At 36.5% G+C, this 27,070-nt stretch overlaps 1 protein-coding gene across 3 annotated transcripts in view; it reads right to left on the bottom strand.

The window, feature by feature from the left end:
• zgc:158766 (uncharacterized protein LOC100009641 homolog) overlaps positions 1 to 4,641 on the bottom strand; it is a 54,079-nt gene extending 49,438 nt beyond the window's left edge. For 2 of the 3 annotated variants that reach the window (XM_056259441.1, XM_056259442.1), the window contains exon 1: positions 4,243 to 4,641. In XM_056259441.1, the coding sequence (XP_056115416.1) occupies positions 4,243 to 4,293 (51 nt within the window). In that variant the 5' untranslated portion in view covers positions 4,294 to 4,641. The remainder of the gene's footprint in view (positions 1 to 4,242) is intronic. The other variant, XM_056259443.1, reaches the window with a different exon arrangement.
• Between the last annotated feature and the right edge of the window lie 22,429 nt (positions 4,642 to 27,070).

Genomic DNA, 27,070 nt, shown 5'->3' with positions numbered 1-27,070 from the left:
AAGAGCACCAAAACTGTATTTATTGTTTGAATTTCATGATAAAATGTACAGAATTTGAAAGCTAAAACTTTGTTTGATGTCAAAAGTAACAAGGCACAAATGATTGCGATTTCTAGATAACAGGCACACTACGAATAAAGTTTTGTTCACGCATCAATTGAAAACGATCACATCACAAAACATCACAGACTAACCTTATATTTTGACTTCCTGTGGAGCATTCAAAAATTAATGAATGGGATTTGATCTCCCAAAGTGTCACTAGTGGAGTCTGAAGATCTTTAGAACAACATGTTTTAACCCGAAAACGTTTGCGTTGGTATAAACTTGAGCTGTATTCAGGACGGCCTGCATATCTGTATCAGTGCGCCCCCACCCAAAACAGCACTTTTAAAGTCTGGGAAGACTAAACATACGGCTTGAACACAGCACTGGACGGAGAGGTGGAGATAAGTGAGGCTTTGAAGATGAAAGATAAATAAGACTGGGCAGAGGGAGAGCTTCTGACGCATTTCCATAACCTTGAAAAAGTTATTTCACCTGGCTGAAGCCAGTAAAAGAGCTTTTAATAGCAGCCAAAGCACAAGTGTGGGCTTGGAGGAAGCATGGATGTGTGTGTGTGTGTGTGTGTGTGTGTGGTATCTGAGCCTGAATCCGCCCTCTTTGATGGTGTTTATGGCAGACGGTGGAGGTGCTGGATGAGACCTGGCTGGACCCGTAATTATATCGCGTATATTATATGGATCCCAGGTGTCACACTGTTTCTCTGTTCTCTATTAAAACAGACTGACATCCGCTACACGAGGTACAGCCACAGAACCTGCACACTAATGCACGTTTAGCTTTGGTTTGGTCAAACATCTCCACTATTGAGGTTTATGGATTTGATCACAACCTGCTTCAACTGCAACACGTCAACACGACATCTAACAATCACGCAGCTTGTTGTGTTTGCTTTTTTTGAAGTGATCAGACTAACAAACAGGAGAAAAAAAATATTTCTTATTTTCTCAAGGGGATTTAACAGGCAAGCAACCATCTAAAACACCATAGCAACCACCTAGCAACCATCCAGAACACCATAGCAACCACCCAGAAGATAACAACCACTCACATATTAAAAAGAACCATTTACATTTTTTTTGTAAAATGGAAATCAAGCTGCAGTGCAATGTTGTTTGAAAATACAAGAATTTACTATACAACAGGGTTCCCACAACTTTTGATCAATGAATATATACACACACACACACACACACACACACACACACACACACACACATACATATATATATGGCAGGACGTGTAAAGTAATTTATTAATTCATTAACATTTTATTATATTATATTATATACATTTTTTACATGTCCTGCAATATACTACATACTGTACGTGTTTATATTACTGATTTCTATGACTTTTACAGGCCTGGAAACCACAATTTGAAGGTTTCCCCAAGACCGTGGGAACCCTGAGCAGAACACTAAAGATGTTGATTTTACAAATCCTTGACATCACTGGTGCCACTGATGCTCTAATAGACTTGAGGTCCACTTAACCACCTTTTACTGCAGTGCAAACATACAGTAACTAAGCAGGAGCTGCGATTTGCCAAACGAAGCATCTCTAAACGCCAGCCCTTGCAGAGAGCGCTAAACAAACCATGTGTGAACTCCTGACAGTCTGACGGGAAGGGCATCTGTGTCCTTTACTGGGTCAGGAAGACAAAGGCCTCGCGCACCAGCTCTCCAATGGAGCATGAAGCCACCGCGGGAGTGAAACAGGAGAGGAGCACGGCACAGACACACACCTCCTGTATGCAGGTGTCGAAGCAGGTTTAATGCATCTATAGAGCTGTCTGTGACAAATGCATGATTATGGAGAGGGAAAATACAACGGGTCAACAGCAGGGTTGAGATACGCGATGCTGAACTGGGGTTAGTACAGCATTTGTGCTGGAAACCCTGCATTGCGGTGCCAAACGCGGTACAGTTACAATGTTACAACTGCACTCTAAAAAATGCTGGGTTGTTTCAACCCAAATGTTGGGTTAAAAATGTAATTAAAAAATTTACAGTTGAAAGTGAAAGTTGAAGTTGGGTTAAAATTTTAAATAACATTTTTAACCCAACATTTGGGTTTGTCCATATTTGACCCAAATTTGGGTTAAAACAACCCAGCATTGTTTAGGGTGTAGATGCTCAGCAAACGACAACCAATCACAGGCCTCATATTCAAATGCTTTTGGCAGTCATGGAAACACTGCATGCTGTGACAGTAGTTTCAGCGTTTGAGGGGGGAAATGTCGAATTCAATTGAAACATAACGATTCGAGTGAAGAAAACGTATTAGTAGACTGTAGTAGACTGTCAGGTTATGGTTAGGTGTTAGGGTTCGGGTCAGTAGAATAAGTTGACGTGTAGATGCCAAGTTACTTAAAGCCAGTAGAATATCTGTAGAAGCATCAAAATAAAGTGTATAATACTCTAATGACAGTTAGTTGACATGTATTTGCAAAGTTACTTATAGTTAGTAGAATGTCTAAAGTGGACCATTGAAATAAACCACCGTACAGTCCATTCAGTATAAACTTGATAAAACAGTTGGCAATATAGAATATGAGGATGCACAATTCTAGAACGTTTATGTAAACAGGACGCATGTTGCGTTTGTCCAAACAATGACAATGAGAGCGAAAATATGCAAATAAGGACGTTAACCCACGGTTTAGGAGTGTACAGCTTATGAATACCCAGGATTAGTTGTTAAAATTATGAGCAATGTGAAAAGTGAAGCAAGATAACCCAGGGTTAACTCAAGTGATATATATATATATATATATATATATAAATAATGAAATATGACATACAGTCTTTCTGAATAATATTCAATATAAATATTATAATAAAAACATACATTATTATACAATAATATTCATATATATATATATATATATATATATATATATATATACACATACATACTGAGTGATGTTTTAATATATGATTTTTGATTATTTAAAAAAATATATTTTTATATTTTTATTATTATTTACTTTAACTATTATAATTAATATTACTATTCACATCTTTATAACCCAGGCAATGTGTGTTTTAAAATACTTTCTTATAGGAAAAACATTTCATTGTTTCCAAGTTCAATGTGAATACATTTCAAGGCGTACAATGAATTATTGTAAGCTTACAATGAATAATTGCAAATATTTAAATGTCATCAGCCGAAATGCCATAATCGCGCCCTCCCTCGCTAAATCCATCAGTTTGAAAGAAGACGAGTTGTGTACACGGCGCACCTGATGTGACTGGCAGCTGTCGGACAGGTTGACGTCTACAGATGGAATGTGCATTGACTCATGGGAGGACAAAAGCGACGCGCAGCTGCTCTCAAACAGGTTCTGTAGTGAATCTATGAGCGATTACAGCATGATGACACAAACACACCGTAAACAAATCCTGCATCAGCTCTCAGGGCTCACACACACCGTAAACCTGCTGTGACATGGCAAATTATGGTTTCAGAGGTAATTACGAGAGGAGTTAAAAGTGCTCTAATTGAGGGATCACTTCAAGACGCCGCTCCCATGATGTGTGGATTATTGCACAAAAGCCCAAGCCGGTTGAGTCAAACTTATGTTAACACTGTGCTTGCAAACTACATATATGTTCTTCCACAAATCACAGATCTATATCCCTAAAATTAGAACTGAATTAAGTCAACACTAAACAAAAAAAAAAACCCAAAAAGTAATAATATATATCAATATATCAACATGACATTTCCTTGTTTGTAAGTCACTTTCAATAAAAGCCACCATTAAACAAATAAATGTGAATATAGATGTACCATGATACCGTCAGTGCTTTCTGAACTGAGCTGAACAACAACTTGTTTTTTAGAGCTAATGATGAAGTTTGCATCATTATTTTCCAGTTTATTACTGTAAAGCTGTTTAAAGCGCTATAGAAATAAAGGTGACTTGACTGTAAGGGAACTAAACTCCCTCAACACTAGAAAACGAAATACTTTCCACACAACACCAGCTTCTCTAAGGAAAAAAACTGTTTTCCTGTTTGATAGGACCGTCACAATCCCAATGGAAAAGTGGTGAATGGTTCCTTAATTTAAAGTTTAATAACCATAATCCATCTTTTTCAAAGCATAATGATACCCGTGATTTGGAAGGAGGGTGTCCGGTGTGACACGCACCAGTGCAGCGCTTACCTTTATACTCAGGTAATTATCACAGCTCCGCGACTTCACTCTGGAGTGCATAGTGCTCAGTGTCCGCACTCAAGATAGAAGAAAAAACATAAATATGCGAAATAAATAAATACGTTTAGTTGATTAATCCAGTGTAAGTCCATGCACTGAGCAACACGGAGCGCGTCAGGTCCTCTGCACCCATGACTACGTCAGCTGGAGTCTCTCGGCTCTAATGGGACGTTTGATAGAGAGGCAGACAGCGAGCTCGGCTACGGCCCTCCTCCCGGCTGGATAATGCATACTGATGCAATTTCCTTTAGCACTGAGAAAACACACGATCTGAGCTGCACACAAACCACAACAACACCCCCGTCCACAACTGCCCTGCAGGGGAACAAACCTTTACTACCCCCTACTTTAGACTGGCCAAAGCCTCCCCCTCTCCTCCTCTTTGTCCTGACAAAACAAATGGACTAGGGTTTCAGCTTATGCTGTCGCTTTTGTAAAAGAAGGAGGGGAAAAAAGAAAAAAGAAGACATCAGCATGCCATTGGTGGATCAGGTCAATCACCTACAATAGTGCTGCTCTAAATCTTGTCAGGGAAATGGCTAATCCCAAAAACTAAAGCTGACACAAACTCGAAAGGTTCAAAAGAAACAAAAAAACTGCTTTGAGTTTCATGTAACACTTCACTTGAAGCCTTTATATATGTAATGCATTTTAAAAGTAGTTTTAATGCATTAATTGTGCCTTGTAATGTATGATTTCATGGATAATTCAGTTGCAATACTTATAAATGTTACACCTTTAGAAAGCATAATGCATTAAATCACATGACAAACAACCAAACAAGTAATCTGCTATTATTTATTAAAGATACAATGCATTACGACGTGCACTATGAATACCTCTATATATAAAGGCTTCAAGTAAAGTGTTATCAAATTTCAATCCCCAATATTTCGCATAATACAGGGAAAATGTTCCCATTTATATATATATATATATATATATATATATATATATATTCATGTAGTAAATAAAAACAAAGCAAACCTCTTTTACATCTCGACTGATTCTCCCTGATATGTAATAAATGAAGAGTCTTAATATTCACAGAAAAGAAAAATCAAAACAAACCACTTATATCTTGATTGATTCTCTTTGACAGTGAGATTGAATGCAGACTCTCATGCGAATCTAAATATTAACACAGGAAAGAAAATCAAAACAAATGTATTTGATTTTTCTGTTGTTTTTCCTTGACAGCACTGGCATTAAATGGAGAGAGCAAATGGAGACTCTTTAAGTCTTAAATGTTTCTTGTAAGGAAAAAAGACCTCAGGAATCTCACAATGTCCCTCCTCCAGAGTTAAGATCTCAAAGGTCTCAAACTGTGCTCAAAAGTTGAAGATCTCAACGTGAACTAAAACATTTATCATCAAATTCTCTCATTTCCCTTGCATGCATTAAATGTCCTGATCTATAAAAGAGCAGCTCTTTCGATTTTTCTTCTGCATTTTCAGAGAAATAGTGGTAACACTTTACCATAAGGTTTCAATTGTTAACATTAGTTATCATGAACTAACAATGAAAAATACGTCTAAAGCATTCATCTTAGTTATGTTAATTTCAACATTTACTGATACATCTTAAGATCGAAAGTTGTATCTGTTGGCATTAGTTAATGTGAACTAACATGCACATGACATTTTTTATTAACTAACATTAACAAAGGTTAATAAAAGATGTAAAAAATATGCCGCTCATTGTTAGTTTATGTTACTGTATAGCTAATGCATTAACCAATGAGACTATCTAAATCCTTAAACCAGAACTGACACAAAATCATATGTAGGTTATCTAAACCTGAAAAATTGGAATTTTGATTTTCTTGTACACAAGTGTGTTAATTGTACTTAAATTGAAATATTGAGTATGTTAATTCACAATCTGATTGGAAAGCAGATAAAGAAAAGTTCATGAAAATGTGAAACATGATTATCTGCAGGGTTTGCTGCGTGTGCCACACCTGTGCTGAGCGTGTGGAAAGCATGAACATGTCTGTACACTGCGACGGAATGTGTAACTCCAAACATGTCAGAGTCATCCATTACCACCCGAAACATCTGTCAGACCTGAAGCGCACACTGAGGAGAGAGATCATGTAAACCCAAGAGAATCACATGCAATGACTGTTAGTGCACAGAGGAGCGAGTGTATATGGGTAATCGTGTTAGGATATATTTAGAAGAGCTGAATTCTTTAGTCACTGTAACACATCTCAGAGATTTGCAAGGATTTAAGTCTTGGTTTAGCTGATCTCACAATATGTTTTGTAAATATTTGCCACAGTTTATCATAATCTTGTCGTCTGAATCTAAATGACCGTATGACCAATTTAAGCAATTATTCAGCCTCAATTGTCATACAGCTCTTTTCCATTCAACAACAGTTTGTAGTGACGTCTTACACTAAAATCACCATACAAGTCAAAAACTTGATTATGTTCCACTCACAAACCTGTCATATGACTTCAGAAGACTTGGAATATTGTGCACAAGTTTTATGGACAACTGTTATTGTGTACCTATGGTGTTTTTTGACGTTTTTATCATTAATGGTCACTACGATATGACAGATATGCATTCACATTTATGCATTTGGCAGATGCTTTTATCGAATTGCATTGCATTTAAAGTCTACATTTGATCAGTTGCACTTCCTGGGAATCAAACCCACGACCTAGCGCTACAGTTTGAGCAATGGGAACGCATTAAGACTAAAAAAAAAAAAAAAAAAAAAAAAAAAATTCTCATATTGTGTTCCACGTAAAAAAAGCTTACAGATTTGAAACAACAAAGAATCAGTAAATAATGACAAACAGCAGCTCAAAAACAGTAAAGCATGGCACTAGCAACACCAAGCTCTTGGGTTTGATTCCCAGCGAAAGCAAGAACTGATCAAATGTAGATTAGTCGCTTTGGATAAAAGTAAATGTAATAATAAAAGCACTGTTTCACCATATTGAAATTGCACTACACAAATGAGTGGACAACACGGAGGAAATGCCTCTAGTATCTGATTGAGGTATTTAAGGGTTTTGATAAACACTGAGCTAGTATCTCTTCAGGCATCCAGTCTAATGATAATTCATCCTATTCTCCACTAGGGGGCTGTTCTTCACACTGCAGGTCAAGCCTGAGCTTGTTTAGCCTGATATACAGTTCAATTACAGGAGCACAGTGTGATTTCAACTTCATACTTAACAGATCATCAAATTTAATTACCAAACTCCTGCTGAAGAACCCCAGTACAAACGCCTGAAGATCCACCAGAACAAACAGAATCAGAGAAATCACTGTTACAATGGAAACAGGAATCACACACACGCACGCACACACACACACGCACGCACGCACACACACAGCTGTGTTTTTGTGATATATGAGGACATTCCATAGGCGTAAAGACTTTTATACTGGACAAAGTGTATATTCTATCCCCCTACACTGCCCCTATCCCTAAACCTACCCATCACAGGAGACATGCTGCATTTTTACATTTAAAAAAACATTGTTTTTATGTTTTTTAAGCTATTTGAAATATGAGGACTCATGCAATGTCCTCATATATCACGTGTAAGTTGTAATACCAGTGTAATATGCATGTAATTATACACATTTGTGTCCTCATATATCACAAAAACAAAAGCACACACACACACACTTTTGTGCTCCAAAAAATGTCTTGATTATTCTCAGACCATTTCAGTTTAATTCCAGGTTTTCAAACGTGTATTACAGACCAACATGCAGCGCACAACTTATCTTGGGTTATTAAAGTATCTCTACACAGTAGCTGGTCTAATCTATAATCCCTGCTTTGGTACACCAAGCTGTTCAATTCAAGGCTGTACACAATGTTTTTCTCTGTCACTCTCGGGTGGCTTAACAAGAACTCAACCAACAATAAAAATATGATCCATTACAAAGTCCTTAGTTAAGTTAGTTAAGTTAAATCAGTATGTGTTATGTTCCCGCTCATCAACAGACGCTCACAGAAGCATAAGGAACATTTGTCCACAGGTATGGTATGATGAGGAATAAAAACACACACAGCAGCAGCAGGAGCATCTGCCATCAACATCAGTCACGTTATTTCCTGTTTTTCAAAAGCGGCTGCTGAAAATATCTCAAAATATGTTCTTCGAACGTAGAAGCCCCATTTTGTGAGATGGTAAAAAACTGATAAGACCCTCCCCAGTGACAGCCACCATCTGATAACACCACCAACACAAATTAGCCCAAAGCAGCCCTGCTCGCTTTCCCATAATCATAACTCAAGTGTGCGACAGATAACCTGTGTCCACCGCGACCTACAGAAGCAGAACTCAGAACAGCTCTGGAGACAAACACTCTGTGAGGAATTAATGCCATTGTGACTATTACTTGCCAACATTTATACTAATCTGTCTTCTGAAAAGAATCAGAAACTTCATGGGAGGATCTAAACAAACAGATCCTGGCTATATTTCACACTCAAATCTAAAGAAAGAATATTAGGGTTGCTGCGTCGGTGTTATTACTACCATTTGTTTTTGAAAAGAAGTCTCTTCTACTCACCAAGTCTGCAATTATTTGATCGAAAATACAGTAAAAACAGTTGTGAAATATTATTACAATTTAAATTAGTCTATGTGAACATACGTTTATTCCTGTGATCAAAGCTGAATTTTCAGCATCATTACTCCAGACTTCACTTCAGTGTCACATGATCCTTCAGAAATCAGTATAATACAGTATGATGACACACACACACAAACTTATTTTTCTTCTCTGTATTTCCTCTCTTCTCTATCTTGCTTATAATAAACCTGGCATTGTTTGTATATATCGCGAATATAGTTGGGTCTCTGACAAATTGCTTTTGCTCCTCTTTTGGATAAAACCCTCAGCTAAATGTAAACGTAAATAAAAATCACTCAAACCCTAACAGAATAGTGAAGTCAACACACCATGACTATCAACATAACGGCACAGAGAAACAGTATAATTAGAAATACTTTCAGAGCAATATTTTTTTTTCAGCTGATGAACGCTAAAAACTTTGACAGCCAATCAGAATGCATCTGTCTTTAAATGCGTAGAATAAACAAAGCCGTCACCAGTTTTTCAACGCACTGAGTTGGAGCATCGGCATATTTTGAGATGGCATGAGTGTCTCTGTGACTGACAGATGTGGCGTGTGCTGACGTACGATGCGGGTCAGTTTGACATCAGTGTTTGCCGAGGAGGGGAAGCCCGGATGGGACCTGCACACACACACACACACACACGCTCACCCTGCTGTGGAATGTGACACCCTGATCTCACTGCAGGCCACCCGCGCTTTACTGCAACACTTCCTGATGACCTCGTGGCAAAACCACTGCAGATTCTCTCAAAGCTCTCTTCACTGCCGGTGTCAATCATCCGCTGACAAAAGTTATACGTCTAAATACAACACAGGCCATAGAAACATCACACACGAGATCTCTTCAAGATGTTGATTATTTCTCTAGAGTAAACTTAGTAATGCACTCATATACTGGTCAGTTTGAGGTTTTCAACATTAGTCATTATAATAAACTACCATTCAGAAATTTAGGGTCAGTAAGGTTTTTTTGGTTACACTTTATTTTAAGGTGACGTAGTTAATTTGCACTTATACAAATAAGTACTGAGTACTATTAATTAACTACATGTACTTACTATAGAGTTACGCTTAGGGTTTGGTGTAAGGTTGCATGTAATTATGCATAATTTACTGTTATTACTATAGTACATGTAGTAACGAGTAACTACGTCACCTTAAAATAAAGTGTTCCCTTTTTTTAAAAGAAATTAATGCTTTTATTCTGCAAGGAAGCGTTAAATTGATCGGAAGTGACAGTAAAGACATTTGTAATGTTACAAAAGATTTCTATTTCAAATAAATGTTGTCTTTTGAACTGTTTGTAACATTGATAATAATAAAAAATGTTTCTTGAGCAGCAAATTAAAATGATTTCTGAAGGATCATGTGACACTGAAGACTTGGGAAATTATGCTTTGCATCACAGGAATAAATTACATTTATAGAAAACAGTTCTTGTAAATTGTTTTAATATTTCACAACATCACTGTATTTTTGATCAAATAAATGCAGCTTGGTGAGCAGAAGAGACTTTAAAACTTTTGAATTTGTAAATTGCAGTGTGTGTGCATACATAAACATATACACACGCTGCTATTTAAAAAAAAGTTATGTTTCCCAGGGAGTATAGCAGGCAAAAAACAATCCTTTCTAAAGTTTAACACAAGAGCTGAATTGTACAGCGGATTACAACAGCAATAACACACCAATGTTCAATAAATCATTAAATGCATTACTATTAATAAACTGAATACACAATTCATCACTGGTGTATAAAGGAGCATTTCACGACATCTCTGAACAGGACTCATCCGATCAAACTAATCAAATAAGACAGATTTGATTCCATCAGCTGTTATTAATCTAAATATCAAGCAGAATTTACTCACAAAGGTGAATCTCTACATGCAGCGGTCAGTGTGTGTATCCTCTCTAGATCCTGTAGATGTGAGTCTGCAGACGTCATGCAGAGAGAGAGACATTAGTGCTCTGAGCACCTCACACGGCCTTGAGAAAACACACACACACACGGTCTGGGAATCAAGTTTTCTCTGCTGTGGGAGTGACCGGCACAGACAGAAGCCTGATATCAGACGGACACAACTCAACCAAGGACGCAGATCCGAGTGTGTATTGTGTATTTTGAGAAACAGACTCAGGAAAACATAATAGAAGCTGTTCTTAGCTAATGGAGTTCAGTTGTAGTTAAGTGTGTCAGAAAGACAATTTTGAGATATGTTTTAAAACTGTACAAGAGAGACATTACTTGAGAATACCTGAGCTTTTTGTAAGGAGAAAATATGAGAAGCAAAGACTCAATTTGCTGTCTCTAAAAAAAATGTCTGAGATATTAAAGAGATTGCATTGGTGATTTTTCCTTCCTAGTCTAAACCAGTTTGAGTGTGTATTGTGTATTTTGGGAAACAGACTCAATATTGCTTAAGGGTTGCTCGTCCATAGCCCAAGAAGCTTAGTGTAAGTGTCTCAGATGATTATCCTACAATTCCTTAGGAGAAATAACAACAGAAACAAAAATGCATGATAATTTTGAGATGTTTTCTGAAACTAATTAATACTAAACTAATCTAATTAATCACATTTCTATCTATTAAACAATTAAGAATGTTTTTTTTCCCTACACAAATTAAGAGAAATAAAAACAGAAACAAATGGAGTCAACATGACAATTTGGAGATATTTTCTGAATCTGTAGATGAGACATGATGTGAGATTACAGGGTTTTTTAAGAGAAACATTTGAGAAGCACAAGATGCAGTTTGTTGTAGATAATAAAGAAATTGCATTCTTCCTAACCGGGTCCGATCTGAACGTCAAGAATAAATGTACATTCAGAAAACACACACCGACCCGCAGTATGTCCTTCTATGGGAACTACTTGACCTCCCAGTCAAACAGTGTTTAGACCACATGGAGATAATGGGAGAGGCTCGAGGGTTTATATTTAACCACACTTTCAGTGTTTGGCGAGGACAGACTCAAACATTCATCAATCTCAGTCGCAAACAATCAGTCTCAACGATGCAGCTAATAGATGGTCATTAAAAACAGACACCCCCCGTCCCACAGCTGGACCGGGCCACGCGGCTGAAAACATTATATTGGCTTTTTTTCTCAGTATTCCATATACACAAGATCTGGATATTTAAATATTTGTTCTTTTCAATTTAAATAAATCAATTAAAACAGCCATTGTTGCTAAATTGAATCAAAATATTTCATTTAAGAGTAGAGGAAAAAGTCTAAGGCCTGGTTTCACAGACAGGGTTTAGATTAAGCCAGGATTAGACCATAGTTCAGTTAGGACATTTAAGTATCTTTTATAAACATGCCTTAGAAAAACACATTACTGGTGTGCATCTAGAGACAAAACAATGACACTGACATATTTTAAGATATGCACGTGCAAGTTGCTTTCATTTAAAACAGATCAAACATGCATTTTAATCCGGCTTAAGCTATACTAGACTTAAAATGGATAACAATATTACTTAATCTTAAAGTTTGAGTACTTGCTTGCAAGTAGACAGCAATGAATGCCTTAGTTATAATTGTATGGTATTATCACGAATGGGTTTCTTCACTTTAGTGGTTTGTTTGTTGCAACCGGCAACAGATTTCTATATTCTGCTTAGTTTATTGTTGTTGTTTTTTTCATGCCAGTCTATTATTGTGCTATCAACTATTTCATATAAACTCACCCCTAAACCACATGACAAAAAAAAAAAAAAAAAACTGTGATCAGACCCATTTTTAATTTTTATAATAATTTCTGTTAATGGCTGTTCAAAAGTAGTAACCAAAAAGACCTTAAATCACAGTTTGTTTTGTTTTTACCATGGTTTCTTTTGCTTCCAATGGTGTAGTTGCAGTATTTACCAGCAGGGGTTAACGGCCGAGACTAACCAGCCAAACCTCAACACCCTGGGTGGTCAGTTCTTGGACAGAAAATGATGCTAACATGGCAGTCAAACGTCTGGCGACAACTTTCTATTCATCAAAGAATCCTGAAACAAAACGTATCACCGTTTCCACAAAAATATTGTGCAGCACAACTGTTTTCAACATTGATAATAATCAGAAGTGTTTTTTGAGCATATTAGAAGGATCATGTGACACTGAAGACTGGAGTGATGATGCTGAAAATTCAGCTTTGAATCACAGGAATAAATTAGATTTTAAAATATAGGACAATAGAAAACACTTGTTTTAAATTGTAATAATATTTCACAATATTGCAGTTTTTACTGTATTTTTGATCAAATAAATGCAGGCTTGGTGAGCAGAAGAGACTTCTTTCTGACCAGTAGTGTCCATGCTGGCTCTCAGTTGTCACTGCACACAGTGTTTTATCGCAGAGGAACTCCAGGGATCATTCGCACCTGTCATGCAGCCGCCCCCTGCCGAGCGTGTGTGTTCAGACATACTGACCTGGGAACACAAAGCCCACTGTCTTCTCTATACCGTAAGCACAGGTGCTTGGAGACCCGAGGATTCACGTTACACAAACACACACACTCTTGTGATATCAGCTGAGGTTTGACTCTGGGAATGTGATCCAACACACAGGCCAAATGGAGAAGGAAAACTACCTTGACCCAAACGCAGAGTTCAGACATGAGGTTAAAGGTCGGTAAACACAGCTTGTAGTCACAAAATAACAGTGCCAAAATGAACATCTATGAAGAAAAGTGCAACTTTAATCTTACCCATAACATTGGGAGAAGCCTTAGTTTCTGAAAGCCATGCCAAGTCCTAGATACTTTGAATATTAGTGAAGCAAAAAATAAAGCTGAAAAACATTTATGCTACTGTTGTTTTTGTTAAAGTTTGTGTTGAAACAAATGCATTTGAATTTTCTGCAATTTTAGTAACACTTTACAATAAGGTTTCATTTGTTAACATGAGCTAATAATGACATATACTTCTAAAGCATTTATTAATCTTAGTTCATGTCAATTTCAACATTTACCAACACATTATTAAAATCAAAAGTTGTATCTGTTAATATTATTTAATCAATATGAGCTGACATGAACTAACAATGACAATTGAACTAAATAACAATTAACTAACGTCAAAAGATTAATAAATACTGTAAGAAATGTATTGCTCATTGTTAGTTAATTCATTAACAAATGTTAACTAATGGGACCTTATAAAGTGTTACTGTAATTTTTAAGAAAATATCTGGCTGACATGAAAAATTGATATGTGGAAGCAAGGGATCTTGTTCAGTATAATCTTCCCTTTTTCCCTTTGTGGACACAATAAATATACATTAAAATGTTTTAAAGATGTTTAAGTTGTATAAAATAGACATGCAAATTATATATAAAAAAAAAAAAAAACAGAAAATCCCAAGAAACTCAATGGATATCTCTGAAAAATAGACATTTAAACATTTAAAACATGCTGGAACAAACTAGCACAGAAGTCCACCAGGGTTATAACTTATACTCTAGTTAACGGAAACTAACCATAACAAAAAATATATAAATATATATTTTGCTACATGTTAAAAAACTGAAATGAAATAAAACAGATTTTTATTTTATTTTATTTTAGCTAGTCGCCAAAGCCACATTTTCTGTGGCTTTCTCATTTTACTAAAATGTACTAAAATAACTAAAACTGAAATAAAAATGAATAAAAGCAAGACATTTAATAAAAATGTCAAAAAATGCTCAAGCTTTATCAGCGCTCACCTTCTCGTGTCGCTGTCCGTTGCCTCACAGTGGTCTGATCCGGAGCGCTGGACTGTGCGGAGACAGCTGTCTAACCAGAACACACACGCCACATGTTTCATCACTCACTCCGGCTGGCCTGAGGAAAACATCAAACCTCAAATAAGTCTTCAGTGGGGCGGGACGCTCTCGGCTAATCTGTTTATTCCATCTTTCAGTATTTTATCGCAGTGTGACTGCAGGGGTTTGTGCCAAAGCCTTGAAGAGCACACTTACTATACAACATTATCCTGAGAAAAACCATAAGGTCATCAGAACGGTAAAGCAAGCATGCTGGATGTTAATCCTTCTCACATATTCAATAATAGCAAATAAGTGCATACAATTCATTTTCGGTAAATCATTTCACAAATTTCGTTCACATTCATACCATATAGAACAGTTAGTTCAAATTGAAATGTAGTGCCTACTTAGACTGTATGTGATTTCGGACACACCGAATGACACTTTCATTTCTGGTTAATTGTCAAACGTTTTGGATCATGTTGATAGTTAATTTACTACACCTGTGGTTATTCTGCTGAATGGGACACTTGTGTGAACTGACTTTAGACAACCACAAAAATTGACCTTGAGACCAGTTGGTTAAAATGATTTTAAAAAGTGGCTCAGAAAAGTAAAAACCTTTAGCATCAGGTGTTTGCAGATGCCACTTGGTTTGATATTTTGTGGTAGCACTTTATTTTACAGTCCTGTTTCCCATGTACATACTACTTATTACAGTAATTACAATAACTGGGTAATAACTACCCTGAACCTACACCTAAACCTAACCTTAACCCCTGTAGTTACCTTTTATTACTTTCTAGATGAGTACAAGTAAGTACTAAAATAAAGTGCAACCTCTTGTATCTAATGTGAGAAAATTCAGACCTTTTTTAAATGTGACTTATGTGTCAAAACATATTTTGAGCCCATACACATCCACATATATACACATCCATCAAAAGGGGTCAGTAAGACTTTGTTAATGAAATGAATACTTTTATTCAGCAAGGATGCATTAAATTGATCAAACGTAACAGTAAAGATAGGGCCAGATTTACTAACACTTGCTCCAGCGCAAACCCTCTTTTGGTGTTAAAAACCTACTGTCAGGATTTCCTAAAGACACGCAGTGAGAAATGAGCGCTGAAAGGCATGGACAGGGTTATTTTTGCGGCTGATCTTATTGCATTTGCATTTGTAGGAGTTTCCCTTTCAGATGCAAAATGTATGTGAGGAGAGTATTTAAATGAATCATGCGAGGTGATTTACTAAGGTTGGCACTCGTCAATTCACTGGCATTTGCGTCATTATTTAACGCCCCAAAAAAGCTCGTCTTAAACCAGACTCTACTTTGGTAGATTGTGTTGGTCATTGTGGAAATGATCCGGCTGTGTCTGTGTTCTTTAACGTGTGTGTCGTCAGTAGATCAAGCGCTGAACTTTACTCTCCTAACGCCACTTTTATGGGATTGCGCTTTGATGCTACTTTGCCCTGTTTAGTAAATCTGGCCCTTATAATGTTACAAAAGATTTCTATTTCAAATAAAAGCTGTTCTTTTGAACGTTCTATTCATCAAAGAATCCTGAGAAACAAAACGCATCACGGTTTCCACAATAAGCAGAACAACAGTTTTCAACATTGATTGGTGAGTAGAAGTTTCAAAAATGTAAAAAAATCCTGACCAGTGGAACACACACACACGCACGCACACACACACACACACAGATGAGACCAGATGTCAGGCTCTTTTGTCACATGGATTACAGGAAACACTCGGCAAACACCTGCAGGTGTGCATTCCACACAAGGGCAAAACTAGACCAAACTCCTCCTTCATATCAATAAAAGCCTGTCAGAGCGTTAGAGATCAGAGACCACCAGTCAGTAGCGTAATGCACTCATTCACACAAAAACTGTGCATTATTTATTCACCCTCATGTCGTTTCAAACCCCTTGAACACATTCATGAATCTTCACCTCAGGGCAATCATATCAGATCTCATTACAACACATGCGCATTTGATAAAATGCATGTTAATATTTGCTATTCAATCAAAATCTTCCCCTCTGTTGCAGCTCGCAAATCTCATTCTCGGCTCCACATTCAAGACCAGAACCAGGTGCAATGACGTCAAACCTAAAGTTTGAAGCATGAGTGAATAATGACATCGTTTTCATTTTTGAACGAACTACTAATTTTAAACCTAAAAAAAAAAAAGCCTAAATTTAAGATTTATGGATTGCACATACAACTTTCATGCATTTTGGATTACAGAGTTTTAAGATAAACTAATTGTCATGGATATTTGTCAGTCATACATGAAACAGTTAAGATGTTAAACTTTTTTTTAACCAGGTTTATATATTTATCTTCAATAAATTAAATTTCTTTCAATCTCATACATTTTAACTGAATATTGCTTGTTCCACATTTCTAACCAGTTCATACTTTTAATCTGAATCAATTTCTTTTCTTAATACAAAAAAATAATAATGTGTTTATGCTGATTCTATAAGCATTTTCAAGAAATGCATTTAGAAAATGGGATTATTTAAATAAAACCAAATAGATAGCACATATTTAATAACAAACTAAGCCGTGGTTGCAGAAACCTGTTTCATGTATGACTGACAAATATGCACAGCGTTAAGTTTTATGTTAATGTTAAACGTGTTTATGTGATTTAAATGAATGGACCTTTTATATGCAATTTAAATACATAAATCTTAAATGTGAGTGTTACTCTCTTCACCGTGAGATCATTTCCTTAGTGAACAGGGGTGAAAGATTAGGGTGAGAAGGAAGAGAGGATAATGGCAGCTGTATATCAAACACCTGGATTGTTAGGCTTAGTCGAGTCTTTCATTTACTGAGGAAAGGACAGAAATTACAGGCCAATGCAAGAAGAATTTATGCAGGACAAACTTGCTAAAGGCTTTGAAACATTCACAGCAAGTGAGTCAGAGATGGATGAATGAACAGGTAGATTTACAGTCGAGTTTCAGTCCCACGTTCAAATGAGAAAGACTGTAAATATCTCAGATGGGCGTTTTCTTCAGGTCAAAGAAAATGTCAATGTGGTTTGGAGTAGTTGAGAGAAGCTGTGGATGTGATTCATCTGTTGACCTATATATGCAAAGTTCAAGCAAAACTACAAAACTGCATATTTTCAAATTCTCTCTTATAAAGGACAAATAGAAAAAGACACTACAATTCAATATTGTCTGATGCAAAACTAATACTAGAGTGTTGTTTTGTTCAGATCACATGCACTAGTAAAAATGATGTATCAAAAATAATCCAAAACATTAACAAATTTGCATGGGGATATAAAAAAAAAAAAGCTTTCTCTTGGATATTTCTGATAAAGGACGACAAAAACATTTTCTGATGCAAAACTAATACTAGGGTGATGTGTTTGTTCAAATCAATGTGAGCACTAGTAAAAGTCATGCTTCAAAAATGATCAAAACTGGGGGATATTAAAAAAAAGTATCGCCTTTCTCTCATATGTTTCAGGACAAATAGAAAACTACATTTTACATTTTCCAATGCTAAACTAATATATTGTGATGTTTGCTCAAATCATTATAAAAGTACGGAAGCGTATTGCATTCACTTGAGGAAAAAAAATCTACTCTGTTTTTCTGAATTAACAAGTTAATTATCTCAGAATTACGAGATATTTTTTCATGAAAAAAAAGTTTTTGCTCTGTTTTTCTGAATTAACGAGTTAATATCTCAGAATTATGAGAAAAAAAACATTTTTCACTCTGTTTTTATGAATTAATGAGTTACTCATAATTTTGAGATAATTAAGTCATTAATTCAGAAAAACAGAGCAAAAAGTTTTTTCCATGAAAAATGATCTCGTAATTCTGAGATTAACTCGTTAATTAAGAAAAACAGAGCAAATACTTTTTTCCATAAAAATTATCTCGTAATTCTGAGATAATTAACTCGTTAATCAAGTAAAACAGAGCAAAAACTTTTTCCCATGAAAAATGATCTCGTAATTCTGAGATAATTAACTCGTTAATTCAGAAAAACAGAGCAAATAGTTTTTTCCATGAAAAATGATCTCGTAATTCTGAGATAATTAACTCGTTAATTCAGAAAAACAGAGCAAATAGTTTTTTCCATGAAAAATGATCTCGTAATTCTGAGATAATTAACTAGTTAATCAAGAAAAAGAGCAAATACTTTTTTTCCATGAAAAATGATCTCGTAATTCTGAGATTAACTCGTTAATTAAGAAAAACAGAGCAAAAACTTTTTCCCATAAAAAATTCTCATAATTCTGAGATAATTAACTCGTTAATCAAGAAAAACAGAGCAAAAACTTTTTTCCATGAAAAATTCTCTCGTAATTCTGAGATAATTAACTCGTTAATTCAGAAAAACAGAGCAAAAACTTTTTTTCCATGAAAAATGATCTCGTAATTCTTACGAGAGAAAATTTCTCTCGTAAAAAATTCTCATAATTCTGAGATAATTAACCCGTTAATCAAGAAAAACAGAGCAAAAAAAATTTTCCATGAAAAATTCTCTCGTAATTCTGAGATAATTAACTCGTTAATCAAGAAAAACAGAGCAAAAACTTTTTTTCCATAAAAATTCTCATAATTCTGAGATAATTAACTCGTTAATCAAGAAAAACTGAGCAAAAACTTTTTTTCCATGAAAAATATCTCGTAATTCTGAGATAATTAACTCGTTAATTCAGAAAAACAGAGTAGATTTTTTTCCTCAAGTGAATGCAAAACGCTCCCGTAGAAAAGTCATTCTTCAAAAACAATCAAAAACATTAACAAACTTGTGGAAATAAAAACAAAAAAAACCCTGATATTTTATTTAGACATTTTTTTGTTTTAAAAATGTTACCATTATTATTGATATCACTAACTTGAAGGGCTGTTTTTGCATTCCTCTGCGCTACTTTTCTATGTATTTTCTTGTATATATGTTCTAGACGGACATGCTTGACCGGTGCGCTCGCCCATTGTGTGTTTTGCAGTGTCTCTTGCATGTCATGCCGTTCTAAAAGTGTGGTGCTCAAACTTAAAAGAGCTTCAACTTTTAGAAAATCACATCTGTGATTTTCTAAAAGAGAGCAACCAAGATTGCTAGATTGCTCTCTTCTAGAGCAATCTAGAAGAGAGCAACCAATATTTTCCCTGATATTTAAGCATTTTTTCCATAATCGGATTCACTGACAGTGCACTCCTCTATTTATTGATGCAGAATTATGTTTTGTTTTGTATGTAAGGAGGGAGTGAAATTACAGAAACAGTATTGACAAAAGTCTTAAACAAAACAGTTTGATCAGTTCAGTGCTGTTGTTATCACTGTGTCAAAAACAGAAATAAAACAATAAATAAAGGTTGGTTCTGCATATTGAGTTATTGGGTACATAAACATGCAAATAACCGTATTTGGTATCAGTTATGAAAAATCAATATCTGTCAATCTCTAATCTCATTTCCTTTCCACTGCAAGCAAAAATGATTTGTGTGTGAATAGCTCTTAAGACTGAATTTGTTTCACATTGAAATATTTAGGGATGCACCATATATATCGGCCCCCATATCGGTATCGGACGATATATTTCAATTTTTAATGTTAACCATACCGACCTGATAAGAAAATTTGGCCGATATATTAAAGGCGATAGATTATTTCCTTCAGCTGAGACACTTCAGATGCGCACTGTTCAACATAATGGTTTTGAATTGAAATATGACTGGAATCACTTCAAAAAAGGAAAATACAGTTTAGTGCAACATGTGCAGTGCAAGTCTGTCATATAGGCTACAAAATTATAATTGTGTGCTCGGGACATGGCTTTTAATTGGCTTTATGCACAGCTGCACTACTTCCTGAACTTCAGCCAGCTCCTTTGTTTCCTGTCTGCCATTATTGGACAAACTGATTAATCCAGGTGTGCCTGGCCTCAGTAACAATAATCAGGCACACCTGGATTAATCAGTTTGTCCAATAATGGCAGACAGGAAACAAAGGAGCTGGCTGAAGTTCAGGAAGTAGTGCAGCTGTGCATAAAGCCTATTGTGAGACTTTTGTTTTAGTAATCAGGCTCTCAAAAATTACATAAAAATTTGGAATTAGATTTATTGGTCAATATGTCGGTTATTGTATCAGCCACAATTTTCATATCGGTGCATCCCTAGAAATATTCAAAAGCATGAAAGGAGCATGTATATTTCCACTTGTGGACGTTTGGAGATAATTGAAGAGTTTTTCCGGAAACCGGCCGCTTGTCGTTTCCAGTAAAGCCTCAGAAATGAGTGAGAGGCATGAGACACGACACACTCCCTTGAGTTCGCCCTGTGTCGCAACATAAAGGCAAGAGGAGTAAATGAACACCCGTGGGGAGGGATGGAGAGGGAAGATTGAGCACGTGGGCGAGGTACTTCCTGTTTTCATTTGGGTTAATTATACTCCTCTCCAGAGGATAGTTCATATCTCAAGAGAAGTTCTTCAAAACTGAGGCACGAGCAACACTGCTAATGCAACCACACATACACACAATAATCAGAGACTCAAACCTCCCTCTTAGAAATGATAATTCACATGCTTTTGAACAGATGTATACCTCGAATGCAAGGGTAAACAACGTCTGCCAAATGCAAAAACTTAAAAGTCATGATGATTGTAGTGTAAATAACAGTGAGGTCAAACTGACAATTAGGCTTTAATGGCTCTCAAAAAGATACGGTGCCAATTGCATGAAGCAGAAATTGTCACACTTTAGGATTTAACTGTATGGTTTCAGTTATACACTAAAATTTGGAATCATTAAGATTTGTGAAAGTTTTTGAAAGAAGTCTTTTATTCTCATCAAGGCTGCAATTATTGAATCAAAAGTACAGTATAAACAGTAATATTATTACAATGTCAAATAACTTTTCCACGTAAATATATTTTAAAATGTAATTTATTCCATGTGATCAGAGATGAATTTTCAGCATCATTACTCCTGTCACATGATCCTTCAGAAATCATTCTAATATGCTGATTTGTTGCAACCAAACAAAACTTGACAAACTTTATAATCAAAAATTAGGGGCACAATGTCACATAATGGCTGTTCTTATGTAAACTAGATCATTTGCACAGTTATCTCTGTAATGGCTCTTTCCTGTTTGGTAAAGTGTTTGTTCAAGATGGATCCCTAAGCTGTAGAGTTTGGCCTTTTTGTGATAAACGCCAAAAATACACTTGATGACGTACAGTATGTTTGAATACTACAACCACCTCTGACTCTGAGGATTTACAATTTAGAGAGCGAGTCAGTTTTAACAGACTTAAGTGTGTCATTTCTTTTTCATTCGTGAGCCAGTTTTATAGGCAGAACCTCCTGAGACCCGAGAGTTTGCCTGGTGTGCATTTTATAATTGTTCTTGCTATTTGGGATAAGTAGGACCTAATAAATATAATAACTAAAATTTGTTTTTGTACAGGAAGTAGTTTTTGCAGAAAATGATATCCTCATGTGAGGACAGTGGGTCTATGATTTACCATATGATGTCCTTGTGTGAGGACACAGTACTAGCAATAAAAAAAAAACTTGTGGTTGTAAAATGGTTGTAATTCAAGAATGCTTTGGAATATAGACATATGGTTGGTCTTGTTTTTAAGACATTATGCCAGATTATTGTAGAAGTGAAATAAATTATGAAAGTGAAATAGAAAAAAAGATTAAAAAAGATTATTGTTCTAAATATATATGGGCAAACGTCCCACGTGGGACGGTGACAGTTAAGGGGATTACGTAATATAGTCCCAATGTCCTCAAACGAGTACTTCATATTTACTGATGTCCTAGAGTGCTACTAAAATATGTCAAATTTGAATCCCCATATGATGATAGAGACAGTATTGTACATAAATACATTTGTTTCATTCATATAATTTGAATAGATTTTTTACCTGGGTCATTTTTCTTTCGGGAACTGGTGTAGAAGTGTTAGGGTTAGGGTTAGGGTCATTTTCTTCTCACTGACATTGGTGTAATGTTATGATATCACTACAAGATGGTGTGGGCAGTGCCCCTAAATGTGGCCAACATGTCTAAGATTTACAAATTTGACTATCATTGTGTCAAGAGGCAAAAATGTAATGTCCTCATATGAGGCCGCAGGGTCTCAGGAGGTTAAGTATCATTTTTGTTGGTTAAGACCGCAAAATGTTTAACATTGTGACATAACATTGATCTGTTTGTGTGAGCGGCCAGACACGCAAACATTGACTGTGGGACAGGACTATCTGTTGGTCTAAACAATGGAGGACGAAGAGAAACCTGTTTGAAAACAGTCACTATTTTTTGCAAAGAAATCCTTAGGAGGCACAAATCCTTGGCAAAACCTGAAAAATGCTGCCTACAATGTTTGGTGGATTTAATCATTATAAGTAGTCATTAAACATTTGCTCGATTAACTCTACAGCTGTAAATATGTTCTTTATCATCAGCTTTGGAGGACCGTCTGAAACTGGTTTCACCTCCATACAAAAACATGCCTGTGAATTCACAAACGGACTGGCAAAGCAGATTCAATACTGTGAAAACCTCTCGTGGTGACCAAGAATATTAAATATAAAAGTTCATGAGGGGCATTAGATATCATCTAATGGCTCTGCAATGCTTTCTAAACTTTTTCACACACACAAAAAAAGCAAATTCAGAGAGAGATGCAAAAACACCGCCGCCAAAAACGCTCTCAAGTGGAAAATTCGATACTCCAAACTACAGACTAAAATTTGCAGAGAGGGCTAGTTTGATGTTTACATGCATATTCCTCCATTCTCAGTCTTCAGCCTTGCCCACACTAAAATGTTTTCATTTGAAACTGCATCTTTTTCTCTCCATTTTGTCCTTCTGTCCACACTAAGACGGCGTTTTTGTCTTGCAAACACTTCGCTTTTTGAAAACGCTTACCCAAGTGGATACAAGTGGAAAAAACGCCATTTTCGTGTTAGTGTGAACCGTGAAAACTGACGTATTTGAAAACGATGACGATGTTTAGTCATGTGACGCATATTGAACTGAACTGATAGATATGTATGTTTATACTAGTTTATACAATAGTAGTATGTGCCTGTTACTTTCAAACTGTTGCTAAAGATATGTCACTTTGTACACTCTACATATCGCAGTCCTGCAAAGATGACAGAAAATGTACTCACAATTGCTGTCCTGCAGCAAAACATGAGAGCAGTCGCATTTAAGACCAAACATGGTGACTGAGTGCGACCTGGACGCATCAGTGAATATATTTTCGAAATAAAACGATTCGCCAGAAGAATAGCGTGAGAAGTGTACGATGTCTGTTTCGTCTGTATCATCTCAGTGAGCTTTTATGAGGTTTAAGAGGCCTTTGAAAAAGCTAGTGTGGAAACGCCGTTTTCAAATGTAACAGGATTAATGTAGACGTAGCCTGAAGTGCATTAGTATTCTTGTTGCACTGGCCAGAAGAAGAGCGAGAGGAGGCGGGTGGAGAAAAGCAGCCCATCGTGTCACCGCCGGCATGGGACGCCCGTCCACTTCTAACTGCACATTGCTAAGCAACTGCTTGAGGAAACAGAGAATTTATACAGTGTTTGGTGAAAAAGATGCAAAATGGTTCTTGAAACTCTTGAAATCTTATTTCATGCCTTGCTATTGATCATCTGCATGTCTAAATTTGTCACTTAGCAAAGTTTCTTGCTGATTTCAGAAGTTGGCATGTAGTAAAATACATGCAGAACACAATAAATAAGCAAACAAATGAATAAATGAAGCAGCTTCAGCAGAGAGGAAGATAACCAGTGAATACTGAATTTGCAAAGCATTTTGTGAGTTGTGTTTCTCTGAGTAACTGCACAGCTCTATCAAATGCAGAAACCGTCTGTAATGTGTCACAGCAGATACTGGAAATGAAGGGCGTAACTTAGAAGATCACTCACATACAAAATGCAATCTGCATTAAAGGGGTCATATAATGCCATTTTTGTACAAGCTAATATGATTCTTTAGGGTCTAAATTAAAAGTTTGTAATATACTTTAATTAAAAATTCTCATTAGTATTGTAAGAAAACACTTATTTTACCTGGTCAAAAACAGCTCTGTTTTCAGCACGCCGTTTCAGTGCATATGCCTTTAAATGATAATGAGCTTTGCTCACCCCGCCTCTCTGTTCTATGCGTACACCGTTTGTAACACAATAACACAATAACCATAACGCGTTGTTCATTATAAACGTGGGATTATGAATTATATTGAGAACGTCGTCCATAGAAAACATGCCGTAATGCACCCTGAGTGTAAACCTTCGACGCATTCATTGTGAAGAGTGCAGCTAGTGATTTGCAAAGATTAATATAAATATTAATATAAAGGTTAATAAAACGTTACACTCACTTCAGTTCTTCTGTAGGTTCAGCAGGAACACGAATAGCTGGTACCGATCCTTTATTCAAGAGCAGCTTCTTAGCAAAACCAGCTCATACTGATCCTCGTTTATAAAGCAGTCTGGTGTGAGAAATGATTGGCGTAAACATGAGAGCATTGACGTTGCTTGTGGGGAATATTCCCTTCGAAAACAAACTCAGCCACTGCGTCTTCAGCGGTTCGGATTTAGGAACATTAAAATGACTGCTGTGTTCGTTATTACACCCAAGAACAGAACACCACAATCGCTTAGACGCCATTCTGCTCATAGACAGTGCTCCAGCATATCAACAATGACCGCGCCGGTCCGCGCAGACCATGAATGACAGCGCCCTCACGAGCGAGGGCGGGTCTGTGTTGAAATGCTGCTGTCAATCAACAATCGTGGGAGGGGCTTCCGAGCGTGTGACGTCACACGGTCGAACGGCTCGATTTGAGACAGGGGAAAACATAAGGAGATTAAAACAAAAACACTGGATGGATTTTTATCATTATATGATGGTTGTGTACAGGCACTGCCAACACACATTTCAGTACAATCAACTTGTAAAAGTGCATGTATCATTATATGACCCCTTTAACACAGCAGTAAAATGTCCCCACATCACTAAATGATCACTAAAAGGGTTTATAACAGCATTTAAAAAGCTCTGAATGATGTGAAATGCAACATGAAAAGCACATTTACAACATCTGCATTTAATGCGCCGTGAGATCTGCATCCATCAATCACTCACTTAACAAGCACTTATAACACATGGCAGCATTTACCTCTCGCTCAACGACACCCGACCAACTGAACACAAATGATAATTACCATAACTTGCATTGCAGCGTCTTGGTATGGGAGTACTTACAAACAAAATAACCAATGAACCAATATATTGATTAATCTGCCAGTGTTTGCTCTTTTTTATATATAACATTGTCATTGCCCGATAACCCGCTCCCTTTGCCTATTAGCATTAGCAAACATGGTGGTTTAACATCTGCAGGAACAAAATCAATCAGTACCAACTTTTTCAAAAATGTTTATGAATAATTAAGTAATAAAAAGTGTCAAATAAGTGCATATCCCATTCTGGTCTCTATCAGCATGATTATTCGATAATTGTGTCAAAAATGAAACACTGCCGTCAGTCAAATCTAGATGCAAACGAGAAACAGAACCCAAGCATGAACAAATGCCACTTATTTGCGCAAAATGTCCTTTCTTTTGACTCTCTTCTGTGGTTTTATTCTCCTGACGCTCCGCAAATACACCGGTCAAGATGCAGAGCGAGGGGAAAATAGTACCTGATTCAATTAGATTCAAATTAGTGTGGAAAGGAAAAGTCGCTCTGTTTTGTTTGGAGGTCCCGTTCCAAAATTAGTGAACCATTTTCCCTGTGGATTCAACTCAAGAGGCTTGGAGCTTAATCAAGTGGAAATTGGGGATAGACAGTGGGGGTAGAAGGACAGAATGAGGCAATTGTTCAACTCGCTCTTTGATGTCAATGCAATGAACCCAACAAAAATATACCAAGCTGTTGCACACAAGTTGAGAAAAATTCAACATAAATGAATCGCGTGCATGATTAGGATAATTATAGGACAATATATGTACAAACAAATGCAAAACATCACGCCTCGGTCGCCGTCCAGCAGAGCATCAGCACTGTAAATGGATTCTCTTCTCCTCAGACAGGCCATTATGAGGCAGATGTATGTATTGTTATATCTAATCTGTTCTTTTTCTACATAATTCTCCCTTCAGCATCTCAGAAAGCACGCAGACAAACTCCCAGCGCCTCTATTGTGTTGCAGAGCTTTTCTCATGCATGAGTCAGGGCTGCAGATAATCACATTTTCCTAAGAAAGGCTTAGTCGTGCAAAGTAGCGCAAGTGTCTCTATAAGAGTAAAGGGATGCATTAACAGGAGCTGCAGCGTAACATCTTCAGCAGAAGTGCTCTGGGAACAAGTGTCG

Source organism: Rhinichthys klamathensis, unplaced genomic scaffold (assembly GCF_029890125.1).
Source record: "Rhinichthys klamathensis goyatoka isolate OS25496 unplaced genomic scaffold, OSU_Roscu_1.1 h1tg000168l_1, whole genome shotgun sequence".
NCBI lineage: Eukaryota > Metazoa > Chordata > Actinopteri > Cypriniformes > Leuciscidae > Rhinichthys > Rhinichthys klamathensis.
This window is presented reverse-complemented; position numbering and strand designations above follow the sequence as displayed.